Source organism: Penicillium cinerascens (genome assembly GCF_028974065.1).
Source record: "Penicillium cinerascens strain IBT 15544 chromosome Unknown contig_6_segment0_segment0, whole genome shotgun sequence".
Taxonomy (NCBI): Eukaryota; Fungi; Ascomycota; class Eurotiomycetes; order Eurotiales; family Aspergillaceae; genus Penicillium; species Penicillium cinerascens.
In genome coordinates this window covers 65,184-81,653 of record NW_026695295.1, presented here as the reverse complement: position 1 = coordinate 81,653, position 16,470 = coordinate 65,184, and the positions used below count along the sequence as shown (strand labels likewise).

The window sequence follows — 16,470 nt, the reverse complement described above, 5'->3', positions numbered from 1 at the left end:
CCATTTCAAGGAATATGGTGGGTTCGACTGAGCGGACAGGTTTATCTTGATTATAGTGACTTCGAATGGGCGGGGTGGACACTAAAGACTCTGTGTGATAGTATAGAAAACCAGAATTAGATAGACGAAGGTTCAATTCACGAATTTATGATCTCAATATGTACGCTATCGAATAAATTTATAATATCGTTTCTCAAGACATCGAGATATATTTTTGCATCGCAAGCTCTGCCTTCCAGGGCTTGCTATCCACCTCAAATTTGCGTTTGCAGATGCCGAGGTAACGAAATTGCTCAAAAGTTGATATGCCCATCTTCATGATCTTGATGTACGAGATAGCAAGAAAGTGGGGCGCTGCCCTAATAAGCGATGTGCCTAGGAGCCTGGCCGACGCGAATTTACTGGAAGGCGGAGTAAATTTTTCCACGCTATCACCAACTCGGCCAGGCCTGTCTGCGTAATATCGCCACCCCTCCTTTTTTTTTTTTTTTTTTTTTTTTTTTTTTAATTTTCTCTCCCTTTCGCTTTATCACGTGTATCTTGATCACATTCCTGCATCTGCCTCATTATTGAAAACCCAGACTCATCGGAATATCTCCACAATGGGTAACGTAAGTGCAACCCTGACAATGGCGATGCGATGCCTCTTCGTTTACGTCCCGACCCCGGGGCTCCAAGCTGACACGCAGGTTAACTGATGATACTCCACAGGGAGCGAAAGCCTCGATGAAGCGCGAGCGCAACCAAAAGGATGGAAAAACTGCCAAATCTCAGACCAAATCCGTACGTGAACCCAAAATCCGACCACAACGTTCCAAGCGGCCGGACGCTCCAAGTGTTCCCCCGATCGCATGTCGCTAATTCCAGGGTCTCACATGTAGAATGAGAAGGCTATGAATATCCAATGCCAGGTCTGCAGGCAGACGTTCCTTCAGACCACCAAAGCACCGGCGTGCGTAATATCTTCTAACTGGCAACTCGGCTCAGCTCCAATTCACTAACATCTTTTTGACGCGATAGTCTCCTCGAGCATGCCTCCAACAAGCACAACAAGGGCCTTGCTGACTGCTTCCCAACTGTTAGCCAGTGATTATTACGATTGATAGGGTCGATAAAGGGTGCGGAGTTAAAGAAAGCGCATGGTTTAAGGAGTTTCTGGACTGCGAGCATACTTGAGGACTGGATTTGAGGAAAAGAACCCTTAAAGAGCCAACTGGAAAATTTAGTACGTCGGTACATTTAGACGCTATGATCATATTCCTGGCTTTCTGGTTCATCGCCCATTTCAGGTCACATTGGGGCCTTTTTTCTTAGCCGTGGCAATCTACGACAATAGTGTGCTGGCTTTTCGCTTTAAATGAGTAATTTAGCTCTTTCCTACGTTCTTATCTGATATTCTCTTGTTTACGCTTGAATTTGCTATACGGAGGGCGTAACCACAGCAATTTAGATTGAACTGAGTAATATACGTCCATCTATGCAAAAACTCTGTTGATCCTTTCATTAAGAAACTTCTTGTCACGATTATATGGCTTTCATTCACTAAAGAGCGACGATATTTGGATCTTCCTTTCATTCAGTACTCGATCTCACTGGCGTTGGCTCAAGTCCAGCCGTAACTTCCACAGAATCAAACTGCATAGTCTCATAACTTACTACCCCGTCTAGCGATCTCCCCACCCACCACTGTATCCCCACCCAGGACGGCCCCATCACTCATTTTGATTATTAAATTAGTTGGGAGTTGTTAGACTACCCACATTTTGTGATTCACTTATTTACCTACTCCTATGCCTCTAGCCTACTAGGATGCAGTGTATCCCACGTACCCTATGGGATAGACTTAGTTTTGCTATAGGAAGTTCTATTCCTCCCCCTCTAAATCTTTTACCACACCATCATAAAAACCCAACTACCCAACACTAGTGTACGCCTCATACGAATAAGCTGTTGCATAGCTTCTCTTACTGCTGAGGCAAGACGAGAGTAGGCTATCTTCAATCTTAGCTAATCTCACCATTTCGAAATAATCCTCTCGCTCACGCTACTGTTAATGGAAAATCCCCTTTGGACTGAAGGGAAAGCGAATCATGAAGAGGAGGACTCACTTGCTAGTCACCTCATCCAGAATATGAATCCGAGACTTGTGCAGCAGCGAGCGAGCCAGACAGAAGAGCTGTTTCTGACCGGAAGATAGGGCCAAGGGGCTCCATTCGGCATCAAACCACCGTGGGCCTGGATGTATTCCTCCAATCCGACCAACCGGCAGACCGAGAGAAGTTCAGGATCGGTCTGGGATTCAGTGAGGTCGATATTGGACCGAACAGATCCCTTGAGGAGCAGAGGATCTTGGGTGATAATGCTAATCCTGGACTGGATTTCTTCTGGGGGCACGATCGCGAGGTCGATGCCGTCGATCAGAATGCGTCCGCTGTGGATGTCCATACCTCTACAGAGGGAGAAGATCAACGATCTTTTCCCACTGGAGGTCAAGATCGTCAGCATGAGGGCAAGGAGCAGATCAAATGTGTCAGATTCCAAACCTTCCCGTCCGTCCACAGATTCCAATCTTCTTGCCTGGCTTAATGTTAGCGCAGCATGGTAAATGGCGGATATAAGTGCGACCCGGATCATCGTCACCAATCGATACATAATATGGTAATAGACGGTGGTACAAAGCTGCTCTAAGTCAGTAAAAGAAAGTACAAAGGGGCAGCGCCTCCGCAGGCTTACCGCAGTTCCTCCATATACCAATACGACGGCCCCAATCAACCCTAAACCAGTCGCCTCTGCCCTGGGTTACCTCAGACGCGCTGACATAGTCCACTAGCTGCTCAATGATGATCGGCTGAAAAACTGTCAAGGCCAGGAGTCCAATTTGAGGCAAGACCCCGCCTAGTAATCGCCACTTGAAGGCTTTTACCAGACACAGCGCGAGCTGATGGGGTTTGTGAGAGGCAACTATCCCATCGTATCAGTAAATCGTACATCTAAGGTTCCGTTTCGGGACTTGACGCTTACCAAGGTTCCATTCCTGCTGGAAAGCCTCATGGACATTGCACGCCCGAAGCCCGTTATCCAGTATAGCCAGATCGCGGACCGCGAACTCGTTCCGTGATCTATGGATAATAAATGGTAACAGCCAACCGAAAACAGACCTTTTCAGAATCCCTGCTAGTTCCTCTGTGTTAATATGGTTATATTTCTCTAAGATGATGTCCCGCTTTCCGCTTTCCTCGTGCTTCCAGGCAAAACCAGGCCACCTTCAAAGCGAGACAGACGGTGAAGAGCGGGGCAATAGGCATTAGTAGGTGCAGCAACCAGATAGTGCGATCGCGTGCAATATCTAGCATAATCACCAGCGGCAAATACAGACTGAGGAGAGTCGAGGGGCGCACATTCTTGAGATGCTCGGCATGGGATGTAAAGGCTAGTATGATTGTCGCGACAAATTCGATTGCCGCGGCAGGAATCGTGGCGCGGGAAGGAAGGATGTGGGGTTGAAGCTGCTAAGATGGCTAATTCTGGCCTACAAGTCTCCGGTGGGATGAGTCTCCGGTGGGATGAGTCTCCGGAGCTCAGAACCAGCAACGCCTCCATGCTACTCAGTAAGTGCCACAGGGTCAAGTTCAACCCCGACATTCCGGCAAAATGTCATGAGTTCCTAGCTTGAGGGCGTAGTAATTACTCCGTCTCCACCTCCACATCCTCCACCGTCAGGGATTCAGCGGTTAGCCCTTTCAGCGATCCGGGGAGGTGTTTAACTCGGGAGCTCCCGGAGAGAAGTGGAGAAGCTATTTGCGACGGAGCTTTCCCACCGGAGACCAATAGCTTCAACTGAATGAAATTTAGGAGCCATATATGAACGTGGCTTGACCCAGGAAAGAAGAAATTGACATCCCGTCGCCGCCTCTGTAGAAGAAAACATAACACCGCCGGACGGTTTCAAGACAGTGCGCAGTTTCGCAAGATGAAGAAGGCCGCGATTGGAAACGCCATGTTGCTGGCGTGCCTAGCAGGGTTCAACCAGGGCGCCGCCGCAGGTTCCTCGAGTGCTTCGGTGTCCGGAACCGCAACTGTCACCCTCTCTAAACCCAGCGGCCGCCCAGAGCACATTGCGTCTGGCATGATCTACGGCATCCCAGCCAAGCCAAACCAGATCCCCGCCGAATTCTACACCGGCATGGGCTTCAGATGGAACCTTGCCGGTGCTGCTCAAACCTCCAAGACAGGGTGGATGGGCGGAGTGGCCGACTTCAATACCCGCTTTCAAGATACATTCGGAGAATACTCGACCACCCGCAAACACGGCGGCGAGTTTCAACTCCGCATTTCAGACCTCTGGGGTGCAGATGGCAGCGAGACGGCCAGTGACCCCTTCCCGGGAGATAACGGGAACTGGACATCGTGAGGACGCCTGAAGCCGATTCCTTTGCTCTTCCTGCGTTGGCCCAAGCTCGCTCACCAGTCCCCTTAGGTATGACTTATTCCTCGGCGCAATCGTCGACAGCATCTACAGGAACCACATGCACCCCGGCCTCTCTGTCGAGATATGGAATGAGCCCGACGGCGGCTATTTTTGGAGGCGTTCGCAATCCCAGTACTTAGAAATGTGGGGACGTGGACTGCTGAGACTGCGGTATGTCGAACCAGTTCCATAGGCGACTTGTGTCTTCAACGCTCTGTAGTACCTATAGCCACGGATATATCTTTCACGAAGGAATTGCTGACAGCCAGAAGACAACGGCTCGGGCCTCACACCCCCCCTCATCGGCCCTTCCTTTGCAGTTCCCCCCGGAGAGCCCAACAGCTGGTGGGACACCTATCTGTCCTTCATCCAGCATAACAACACTATCCCGGACGTCTTCACCTGGCATTCGGAGTTCTACGGGCCCCAATACCTCTACGATGACCCCCAGGAGGCCGCAGGCGCGCTCAAGTCAATGCTCCAGCAGCACAACATCCCGCCCACGCCCTTCTGCATCAACGAGTACGGCGTGATTGACGAACAGCAGCCCGCTGGAGTCGCGTGGTATATCTCCCGTCTTGAGCGTCTCAACATTCCCGGCCTCCGCGGCAACTGGGCCGACGGCTTCCAGCTGCACGACTTCCTTGCCAACCTCCTCGGAAAGCCGGGCGCCAACACCGCCCAGTACAACTACACACAGGGCGGCTACTGGCCCAACGGCGAGTGGCGCGTGTACCAGTACTACGCTCAGCGCATGACGGGCTACCGCGTTGCTACCGAGGGCTCGCCGGACCGGCGGTTCGACGTCTTCGCCACATCGGACGGGTCGCCGTCGGGCGTCAAAATCCTGTGCGGCCCGCGGCTGGCAAACGGCACCTGGGCAATCACTGTCGATGCCCTGAGCTACCTGGGCTACGAGCAGCGTGGGAGCATCCCAATCCGCACGTTGCGCTTCGACTGGAACGGCACCTATGGCGACGTGGGCCTGCCGATCGACATGGGCGTGACGGAACATCAGTACGAGGGCGACTCGCTGACCTTCACTGTGACCCCGGTGACTAGCCAGACCGCTTACGCTTTCGAGTTTGCTAAGAAGGACGGCCGCGGTTGGTGATGGTCGACCAGTAGTATATACACCGTGTAGTTGACAACAGTCTGAAAATAAAGCTTATTTTTCAGGTCTTGCTAGCCAACTAAAGTTAGTCTACGTTAAACTCCGCTGGTGTTCACCCACTTTACTAACAAAGGCTTCCCGGCGCTAAACTATAAATTGACTAGCCCTCGCTGGAATTCAAAGAAAATCCCACTGGTATTTAAAACTCTTCCTCTACCCTATTAAACGGTCGTATAGCGCTAAAGAATTGAGAAGTTCTAAATTAGCAATTAATCTATTGATAATATCAATATAAACCATATCAGACTAGTAGAGAAGTAGTTATTATATTATTAAGTTTTATCCTTTTTTTGATAGAGTGCGCTTTTAGTTTTTTTACACCGCCGTATCGCTCCTAGGCTTAGGGATTATCTAAGGATTCACCTAACCCATCCTATAGGGGTAAATAAGATATATTGTTGGGATTGGTAGTAGTAGTAGTAGTAGTAGTAGTAGTAGTAGTAGACTTCAATTAACCTAATAAAGCTCGCGATAAATATATGCTGCTATTACATTGGGGACTACCCTGTCTACCAGGATTCCGAGTAAGATTTGTATTAATGGGTACTTAAAACCTATTTCTAACTGGGTTATACAGCGCGTGCAAGCGTAATAGTAACTATACGAGTCTACGAGAGAGAACCTAGGGGCGGTATCATAGAGCAATGCATTTGATGATATTGTGGAGGACGGTGAAGAAGGGAATGGGGTCCAAGACTGAGAGAGAATTAATACAATTAAACAGGGATACCACGCCTTCCATCTTACGCTACCTCCTGCCCACTGATAATAATCGGGAGAACCCCATCTGCACTCTTGAGATCCACCTTATTTGTGATGATAACAGTCCCGTTGGTGACATTCGCGGCATCAATGGTATCATGAGTTCCATTGACACCGTTTACACCGTTGACCTCATGAGCGCTGTCAATACCGTTGGTCTTCAATTCCTCCAAATCTTCAGATTTTTCGTCGGCATCAGGGGCTGGCACATTGTCACTGCCGCTATTATGCTTCCCCTCGGGATCAAGCCGAGTCAGCAACTCTTGGGGAAGCTTCTGCACCACAACCTCCAACAAATCCGTGATGGAGGCGCCACCCAGAATCTTCATCACCGGCACGTCGACTGCGAGCTCCTTCAAGAACCACGATCTCACCTCCACAGCGACCAGACTGTCGACACCCATATCCACCAGAGGCGTGGTGTCATAGAGGCTGTCCGAATCCGAAAGGAATTTCAACGCTTGCAGCTTTGATTTGAAAGCAACTAAGCGAAATTGTCAGTGACCATGTTCAATCGGTCTGGGGAGAAGTCTTGAAACATAATTTTACGTACTTGAAAGCACCTTCGCCGCGTCTTGCATGTTCTTGGCCCCTTCCAACAGTTGTCGGACTGGGACCACGTTGCCCCTCTTTCCACCCCGGGCGCCGCCCTGTCCCACCTCCCGAATCAACAGCGACAACCTGGTATTCGTCTTCCAGTATGCGTCCTTGGACTGCTCGACAGTGATGGGCGCCAGACCAGTAATGATCTCCGGGTTGAGGCCCAATTCAGGTCGTCCGGACAAGATGGCCTCGGCAAACAACTGCTGCAGATCATTCTCGCTCATCGCGATAGTGCCAGATCGCGTGGTTAGTCGCTCCTGATGCTCCTTGGTCAGACGGCCGTGGCTCTCACGCTCGATGAAGCCCAGTCCCACCAATCGAGTGATGTCAATTGATGATCCGGCCAGACCTTGCTGACGGCGCCGGTCGATAAGTGCCTTAATGAAACAGTTTCCGGCAGTGTACGCCGATTGACCAGGGTTACCGACTGTTGCCGCGATCGAACTAAATCCGATAAACCAGTCGAGTGGTTGGCTGGGATCGGAGAAGAGCCGGTCGAGGTTAATTGTGCCTTGGATCTTGGGACGCAGGACGGCTTGGAAATCTTCGAAGCTCATCTTCATGAAGGAACTGTCTCGCAGAACCATGGCACCATTCGCAACACCCCCAATGGGCGGCATGGACTCCTTGATGGTTTCAAAGATCTGCTTTATGGATTCGAAGCTGGTGATGTCACTAAGAAAGGAATCTGGTTAGCAATTTTCTTCCAAGTGGTGAGAGAGGTTAACTCAATAATTTATTTACTTACCCTGCGAAATACTTCACTGTCGCACCTCTTGAATTTTGCCATTGGACCCAGTCTGCGTCGGGATTGGGTGTACGGCTGCTGAGCACAATATTGCGAGCATTGTGGGCAATCATGAAGTCGGCCAGGGATCGTCCAGTGTCTCCGGCGAGACCAGCTAGCCAGTAGGTGCGATCGGGGCGGAATAGATCATCACGTTGGAAAATGGGTTCAACAGAGACCGATACGTATTGATCCTCTTGCCAGTAAATCAGTGAGCTGGGATTTGGAGAAGCAAAGTTTGCAACCACCCGTCTCAATGGTAAGATGTCAAGCGGTGCGCCCTCTGGAGTTGCTTGTGCGGAGAGCAGTGAGGAGGCGAATGAAGTAGCGCGACGGAGCAGATTTGTGATGGCTTCGGGGGCATCGTGCGGAAGAACGGACGCTTCCGATGCAGTCAGGCTGGACATCTTGACCTTATCACAGATCGATGACACGGAGGTAGCAATCTTGGAGCCGAGACTTTGAGATTGAGGCCCGGCTCCGGAGGCGTCGACGTACAAGGTAACGTCGGATGGTAAGAGGGCAGCGATGGCTCTCTTGGTACTATTTGGGTGAACATATACCCAGTTTCGGCCAGACATTTCGGGACTAGACGTCAGGAAAAGAGCCTTCTTGCCAACTCTGCTCAACTGCTGAGATAGCAGAGATGCTGCAACTGGATCTGGCTCATACGCCATCACAGTACCTGTGGGTGGCAGCATTTGCAATACCCATTGGACTGTGAGGTCGGCAATAACAAACGACATGAATTGTCCGTCAACCTCGACCTCGTCAAGGGATGCGGTCCAAGACTTAGGGACCTTCACGATAGACTCGTTGCGGTTAGAGAAACAGAGTGTTTTCTCTCCTGTCTTGACATCTTCTCCAAGACTAACAAATACATATCCCACTGGCGTCTTGATCGACGACAAGAAAGAGCAAGATATCTTGACGGTAACAAAGCCATATGAGGATTTCTCAATGGTGTGCTGTTCCCGTAGCATGTACGAGTCGTCGACGAACTCCAGCGCCAAAGGTGTCGTCTGAGTGTCCACCTTGTGAGTCATAGGTCTTTTGGATGAATTGTATCGATTGTTCTGGCCATCATGCGGACGGACTCTTGGGGCATGGAGCTGGCCGTCCTTAAGGACCAGTTCTGGCTCGAACTCCCAATGTATCTTATCCGACTCGCCACGTCTGGCAATTTCCGATTGGAGCCTGAGCTGGCACATCGACTTCGCGATGACTGAACAGTCATTAACATTGACGGAATCAATATCCAGAGTCTGCAACAGGGTTCCAGGAACTTCGTAGAACAGCGTCCGGAAGAGACCGAGGGTAGTTCCGGCATGGGGGTTGTTCGATCGACGGCCCTGGAGCAACCAGAGTACACTGGCCGCAGAACCTATGACTGTCTTCAGGTTAGAGAAAACAGACTCTTCCAGGTCCTGGAACAAATTCGCGTCGCACTCAGCAAGGCACAGGACGTGGTAACTCTCAGGGAGTGCTGGTAGATTGTCGAATTTCTCCAGCTTGATGACATCTGCAAACTGGGACCTCAGCGTGAGGCAGAGCTGGTCCCTGAATGGTGTGACAGACGGACTGCTGCCCCCAATGACCAACAGGATTCTGTCAGCACTCGGAGCTGAGCTGAGAGGCATGCTCAACTGGCTGATAACATCATTTTGTGCTCGAGAAACTATAATGGATCCGGGCACGCCCACTGGGTCACGCATGGGCGAATTGGTTTCGATGCCATTGAAGCCCGTCTCTCGAAGGATACTATCCCACTCCTCAAGAGTAATACTGGGACCCCATTGACGACCATCATTCTCGCCGATCCACCAGCCGGGGAGTCCGCCCATGACGAGACCATGGCGCATCACGTCATTGCGGATGATCTCAACCATCACAAGGTAACCACCTGGTCGCAAGAGCTTTCGCGTATTCTCAAGAGCAGTCCGCAATGACTCAGTCGCGTGTAAAACATTAGAGGCAATGACAACATCATAACTCTGGAGGGTATAGTCCTGTCCAGTGGGGTCCTTTGCGATATCCAAAGTCTTGAAAATCATCTTGTTGACCTGCGATGGGAAGTGTTCCGCAGCATGACCGAAGAAGGCACTCGAAATATCGGTATAAGTATACGACGCAAAGGAGTGTCCAATCTTCTCTAAGATCGCCTTGGTCGCACCACCGGTTCCGGCGCCCACCTCAAGGAAGTTCATGCGAGGAGATTTCACGCAAAGCTGCTCCATAACCCCGGCAATCAGGAAGTTGAGCAGCTGGAATCCGATGGCATCCACATAGTACTGCTCAAGGTAGTTATCCTTTGTCATGTACTGCAGGATGCTGGTATCTCCATTGAGCACCGAAGAGAGGAGCATATTTTCTCCGACAGCTTTAGTCAGGTTGAAATCGGCATCTGTCGTGGGATAGCTATAAAAGTGTTAATAGAGGTTCCAAATCAAGTCTTCAACAAGGCACAAGCTACTTACCTGTCGATCATCTTGAAAATATCCTCTCTGGTGTCGTTCACCCAAGAGCGCGGGGCAAACGGATGCTTCCCGTCATTGACAATGTGAAAGAGCCGCTCGGCGTTCTTCAGCAGAGCCTGTCGATACCACGGAAGGGTCTCGCGTTGTTCCGGACTGACCGAGAGATGGAAGGTCTTGAGGTAGTAGAATGCCGCCCGCTCAGCGTCAAGGGCCTTCATGCTCTCCTGATGAGTCGGCTCTCTATCGCCAAAGATTATATAGGCGTCTGGCTTATCAAGACACAGGAACGACTCCTGGAAAAGGTATCGATCGTTGTCCACGGTCGCTCCTGCGAATGGGGAAAAGGTGAGCCCCTCAACCTCGATAATCTTCTCCTTGAAATGCTCCGAGAAGACCTCCACATCTCCAGTGACGTAAGTGTCGCGAGGATCAGTGATAGTGCAGTCGATCTCAACATTGCCTGTCATGTTGGTGCCGCAGAGTTCAGGGATAATCGAAATGCGACGACAGAAAGTCGGCGCCACGATGGTCCAGAGACGGCCATCTCCGGGGGCACTGTGGGCAGCATTCAGGCCCTGCAAGGCACTGTCCAGCATACCAGGGTGGAAGAGCAGAGAAGTTTCTGAATCATCAAAACCCTCGCATCGAATTTTTCCCGTCGCAAACCCTGATTTACGACTGACACTCATGAGGGCACGGAAAGGACCCTCGTATCCGAATCCGAAGTCTTCTCGGAGGATCTTGTAAAAGCTGTCCACGTCCACCGCGGTCAGCTTTCCAATGGGAGACTGTCTAGGCGAGAAATGGAATGCCGAGTACTCTCCCAGAAGCACACGAACACGACCGCAGCAGTTGAGTGACAGGTTAGCGGTGTCTTTGCTGATTGTGGAGTAGGCCGCGAAGTCAGCGGTAATTTCCTTCGACTCGGCGTCGAGGGTAGACACCTTGGTCATGGAAACGAGCAGCTCAGTTCCCGTGGAGTCGTGGATGGCGATAGCTTTGCGAATTTCAAGATCGAGGAGATCGATGGACATCACTGTCCTTCCTTGGGCAAGCTGCAGCGCTGCTTCCATGGCAAGACAAATGTAAGCCGTGGCGGGAAATACAACCTGACCTTGTAGTGAGTGCCCTGAGAGCCATTTGAGTTCGTTCATTTTCAGGATGTTTCGCCATCTCCATTCATTCGTCACTCCGTCCGCAGTTTGGATGCCCAACAAGTCATGGAAGGGCACCGGGTGGCTGTGGAAGGTCTTGATGAGTCTCGATTCAGCAAAGTAGCCCTTGTCATGGGCCCAAGGGTACGTTGGGAGACCATGGATCATCTTAGATGGAGTGTCCGGGTAACATGCTTGCTGGAAAGTTCCGAGTTTCACAGCAGTAGGTCCAAAGTGACTCCATAGGAATCCAAGTGTGTCGGAGAATGCCGCCATGCTGTCCTTTCCACGCTCCAAGGTACTAGTATATGGAATTTCCCGATCCACGGCGGCAAGAATAGAATCTTTGGCCGGGCCTTGCAAAGCAGGATGCGGCCCGACCTCTAAGGCACAGTTAATTGATTTGCCCAAAGATGTCATGCATGTTTGAACGGCTGGGCAGAACAGTACGGGCTGGACCATGTTATCGACCCAATATTGGCCGTTCAGACTCCCCGGGCTAGTGACGATCTCGCCCTTTCGGACGCTGCTGAACCACTGCGGTGCGTCGAGCCCGGGCTGTCGGACTTCGATCTTGCTGTTTGTCAACGCTATGAGGTAAGATGCAGAGCATTTAAGCATGTGAGCCGAGTGGTATGCAGTATCGACCTTCAAAACTCTGGCAAACTTTCCCTCGTCTTCTAAAATTTCCTGTGCTTGGGTGATAGCCGTGATATCACCCGACAGAGTCACGCTGGCTGTAGAGTTGTGGGCAGCGACACAGATCTTTCCGGCGAAGTCGTCAAGCTGGCAAAGCTCACTGGCATCCTCGATGGATGTTCCAACAGCCAGCATTGCTCCTTTCTCTCCAGAAGGACCGGCAGCCATCTTGGCGTAGAATCCCCTGTAGTATGCGATGCGGATGGCGTCGTGCGCAGTGATGAAGCCTGCAGCATAGGCTGCAGCAATCTCACCCGAGGAATGACCAACAACTGCTTGGAACTTAATCCCGGCAGCGTAAAGAAGGTCAACCAGAATGACCTGTACAGCCGTGCAGAGAGGCTGGGAAAGGGAGGCTTCGTTAACGGGCGCATTGCTATCAGTGAGCACTTCGGCTAGAGTCCAGGATGGGCGGTTGTAAGAGGGCAAGCTTGCCAGAGATGCATCTAGCTCTTCCACTGTTTTCCGGGCCAGCGGGATCGACGAGATAAGCTGCGATCCCATACCTTGCCACTGAGCACCCTGGCCAGTGAAAACACCCAGCAATGAAGCGGTTCCAGGCAAAGCTGAAATAGAAGGTGAAGCGGATTCTTTCTCTGAGGCTGCTTCAATAGTAGACTGAATCTTCTCTCGAAGCTCGGCGATCGATGCAGCAGACAGTGCGAGTCTTCGCTGAAGAGCAGACCGCTTGGTGCTCAAATTGTATGCCAGTTCAGATATATCAATAGCTGCCTTCTTGTCCATAAATTCAAGGGTGGACTGCAAGAGTGCAACAAGCGAGTTATCAGACGCCGCAGAAAATACAGCTGGAATGCAACATGTTCTCGATGTGGCTGCCTCTATTTCAAGAGCTGGGCCACTGGGCGTTGGTGCATATGTTTCAAGGATACAGTGAGAGTTGGTACCGCCAAAGCCAAAGCTGTTGACACTGTATTGAGAAAAAGAATTAGTATGGAGATATAAATCATCAAAGTTCGAGTTCGCTCTTCAACTAACCTAACCCTCCGTGGTTTACCATCTGGTAATTCAGGCCAAGGTTGATTGGCCGTAGGAACACGAAGATTCTTGGTAAAGAGCTCAAGCTCGGGGTTCAAGCGATTGAATAGTAGATTTGGGGGCACAGTTGCATTTTGAAGAGCCAAACAAGCTTTTATAAGACCTGCCAGTCCCGCAGTACCCTCAGTGTGACCGACAACAGTCTTGATAGAACCGACGAAGAGTTCGCCTTCAGAATCAGACTCGGGGAAGAATGCATTCATGATGGCCTCAGCCTCTTGGGGATCGCTAAAAGAAGGTATATTGGTTTTTATTCAAGTATGCGCAGAAGGTTTCAACTCACCCGGCCTTGGTTCCTGTGCCGTGAGCTTCAAAGTACTGGCACCGGTCCTCCTCCTTCATCGGATCCAGCCCAGCCCGGGCGTATGTGTCTCGAATTAGGGATGCCTGGGCTGTAGCACTGGGCATGGTCAACCCCTTTGTTCGGCCGTCGTGGTTGACGCCAACTTCTCGGATCACGCATTCGATGTGATCCCCATCTTCAATAGCAGCGCTAAGAGTCTTCAAGACGACGCAAGCAACACCCTCACCTCTGGCGTAGCCGTCCGCGTCGACATCCCACATGTGGCATCTAGAGGTTGGTGACAACATGCTGAGCTTGCTCAGTGTGATGAATGTGAAGGCCGACAAACACAGGTTTGTTCCACAAGCAATAGCAACGCGGCTGGTGCCGTTTCGAAGGGTCTGCACGGCTTCGTTCACAGCGACCATGCTAGATGAGCAGGCGGTATCGATCGTCATGGACGGGCCATGCCAGTTAAAGAAGTAGGATAACCGGCTCGAGGCGTTGCTGGCAGCAGTGCCAGATGCAGCGTAGGTGGGAACCGAATTCACGTCCTGGCCGTTTAGCGCAAAGTAGTCCTGGGACATGAGACCGACAAAGACGCCGGTGTCAGACCCGGAGAGGTTGCTGAGAGTGTGGCCAGAAGTTTCGAGGGCCTCGTATGCCACTTCGAGGAGAATTCGCTGCTGGGGATCGATGGCTTCTGCCTCGCCGGGAGGGACAGAGAAGAACTTGGCATCGAACTCACGAACATCCTCTGACAGTAGGTAGGCCTGGCGGATATTTGTGGTTCCGTGATGACTACCGACTTTGTGATAGAAGCGATCTACGTTGAATCGCGAAGAAGGAATGTTTTGGGCGACGTCGGTTGGGTTGTTCAGGAGATCCCACAGCTTAGAGGGCGAGCTTGCGCCTCCTGGGAAGCGGCATCCCATGCCCACAATGGCAATGGGTTCATTTCTGGAGGGAGACATAGTGGAGAGGAGCGTTTTCGGGGGTAAGGAGAAGAGACTTGGAAGTTGATTCAAGTATGAGGAGAAGATGCTTCAAGTCTACAGAGTTGATCAAGAAAATTGGATTTGTCTCCTGCGTCCTGATTTCAAACCAGTCACCAACGATTATCGAACTATATATGCAATAAATACATGATTCCTACGACCTTATCGCGTGACTATGCAAAGATTAGAAAATGCCAATCTCTATGCGACGCGAGAGCCGATGGGGCCAAAACGTGGGCAAAACGTGGCTAAACGCCGGTAGGCCGGACCGTGGGGATGAACGCCGGTTGGGTCTAACTATGAGAACCGGCAACTTAATCTGACAGCTCAAAAATTCCGGATCCCATCTAGCCTATTATATTCTGGACTAGCTGATACGCTCGTCCGGAGTGGAAACATTTACTTTGAATCCTTGTCACACCAAAACGCCATACCTATTAGATTGCTTCACTTTCAACATTACGAACTTTCATCAACAATTTCGTCCTTTTCATTTTTTCCACACAATGCCTGGACTACCCTCCACTCAGACTGCCATTGTAGCCCTTGACGATGGCACTCTCGGTCTACGCGATAATGTCCAGATTCCCGCCTTGGAGGAAGACATGATCCTGGTGAAGAATGCGTTTGTTGCGCTGAACCCGATTGACACCAAAATGGTCGGCAAGCTGGCATACCCTGGCGCAATCGGCGGCATGGACTTTGCGGGCGAAGTTATATGCATTGGGTCCAAAGTTCGAACTGCCGTACCCATCAAGCCTGGCGACCGAATTTGCGGAGCAGTGCCAGGAATGCATTCTCTCACTCCTACGGTTGGCGCGTTTGCGCAGATTGTCGGCGCAACAGATCTTACCACGATCAAGGTCCCAGACCACATGTCACTTGAACAAGCGGCAACGCTGGGAAGTGGAATTGGTACCATTGGTCTCGCACTTTTCAAATCGCTGGATGTTCCTGGATCTCCCAAGTCGCCGGCCAGCAAGCCAGTAGAGGTGCTAGTATACGGTGGCAGCACTGCCACCGGTACTCTCGCCATTCAGTTGCTCAAACTGTAAGTTTAGTATCACCTGTGCTTCATGAAGTTTGGGACGCTCACCCATCTTTCTAGGTCAGGACTGAGCCCTATAGCGACTTGTTCACTAAGCAACTTTGAACTCGTGAAATCATACGGGGCCACTGCAGTATTCGACTACCACGAGGAGACATGTGCGGATGATATTCGCAAACACACGCGTAATTCCCTCAAGTTTGTTCTTGACTGCATTTCGGAGCCAGAAACAATGCAATTGTGCTACAAATGTATCGGCAGGTCTGGAGGCAAATACACCGCACTGGAACCCTTCCCTGAGTTCCTCCATACCCGACCGAAGACGGTTGTTCCAGCCTGGGTTTTGGGTCCAACACTCCTTGGCAAAAGGCTGGGCTGGCCAGAGCCATTTGGTGGAGAAGGAAACGAAGAGTATAGGAAGTTTGGTTTCGAGTGGTTTGCACTGGCGCAAGAGCTACTGGATGATGGTAAGCTGAAGACACATCCCCACAAAGTAGTAGGTGAGAGTCTTAGCGAAACATTAGTTGGTCTTAAGCTTCTTAAGGACAAGAAGGTATCTGGCCAGAAGCTCGTCTGCCGCGTCTAATGATATCGATCTGATTTTCGGGGTCTATCAGTGGTTCAGGAGATCATTAGCTTGTATCTATTTCCTAGGTTCCACATAAATCACAACCCTTAGTTGAAACACATCAACCTGAGAACAAGGATTGAATAAATGCATGTGAGGGATTGATCTCAGGATACATGTGTTGCTGCTATGTATATTTGAGAGTGGCTACATGTATCAGCTAACATTGAGCGTATTGTCCTATTTTCACATTAAGCTGAGATTCGCCATGAATTGTATATATTGAGTAGGTGAATGGAAAACTTTACTATTTAATTCCATTAATAGTAGGGATTAAATCTTTATTAAAAAAGTGTAGGATTAGTTTCCGGGCGAACATTTGAGGCACTGGCG

General features: G+C 50.7%; 5 protein-coding genes across 5 annotated transcripts; 2 read left to right on the top strand and 3 right to left on the bottom strand.

Moving 5' to 3' along the window:
- Window positions 1-602: 602 nt before the first annotated feature.
- N7498_006016 (uncharacterized protein) lies at window positions 603-1,090 on the top strand (the record flags this gene model as incomplete). Its single annotated transcript, XM_058453078.1, has 4 exons — window positions 603-611; window positions 712-783; window positions 882-952; window positions 1,021-1,090. 4 exons carry the CDS (start codon window positions 603-605, stop codon window positions 1,088-1,090), a joined length of 222 nt encoding a protein of 73 aa, XP_058307269.1.
- Window positions 1,091-2,104: 1,014 nt separating this feature from the next.
- N7498_006015 (ABC transporter integral membrane type 1) lies at window positions 2,105-2,505 on the bottom strand (the record flags this gene model as incomplete). The annotated part of the gene is given in 2 exon segments (XM_058453077.1): window positions 2,105-2,176; window positions 2,188-2,505. 2 exon segments carry the CDS (start codon window positions 2,503-2,505, stop codon window positions 2,105-2,107), a joined length of 390 nt encoding a protein of 129 aa, XP_058307268.1.
- A 2,435-nt stretch (window positions 2,506-4,940) lies between these two features.
- Window positions 4,941-5,483, bottom strand: N7498_006014 (uncharacterized protein; the record flags this gene model as incomplete). The annotated part of the gene is made up of 1 exon (XM_058453076.1): window positions 4,941-5,483. The coding sequence occupies one exon, from the start codon at window positions 5,481-5,483 to the stop codon at window positions 4,941-4,943; it is 543 nt and encodes a 180-aa protein (XP_058307267.1).
- A 902-nt stretch (window positions 5,484-6,385) lies between these two features.
- N7498_006013 (putative polyketide synthase) lies at window positions 6,386-14,437 on the bottom strand (the record flags this gene model as incomplete). The annotated part of the gene is made up of 6 exons (XM_058453075.1): window positions 6,386-6,888; window positions 6,958-7,682; window positions 7,756-10,212; window positions 10,272-13,052; window positions 13,121-13,408; window positions 13,464-14,437. 6 exons carry the CDS (start codon window positions 14,435-14,437, stop codon window positions 6,386-6,388), a joined length of 7,728 nt encoding a protein of 2,575 aa, XP_058307266.1.
- Window positions 14,438-14,967: 530 nt separating this feature from the next.
- N7498_006012 (zinc-binding alcohol dehydrogenase family protein) lies at window positions 14,968-16,095 on the top strand (the record flags this gene model as incomplete). Its single annotated transcript, XM_058453074.1, has 2 exons — window positions 14,968-15,512; window positions 15,570-16,095. The coding sequence occupies 2 exons, from the start codon at window positions 14,968-14,970 to the stop codon at window positions 16,093-16,095; spliced, it is 1,071 nt and encodes a 356-aa protein (XP_058307265.1).
- Between the last annotated feature and the right edge of the window lie 375 nt (window positions 16,096-16,470).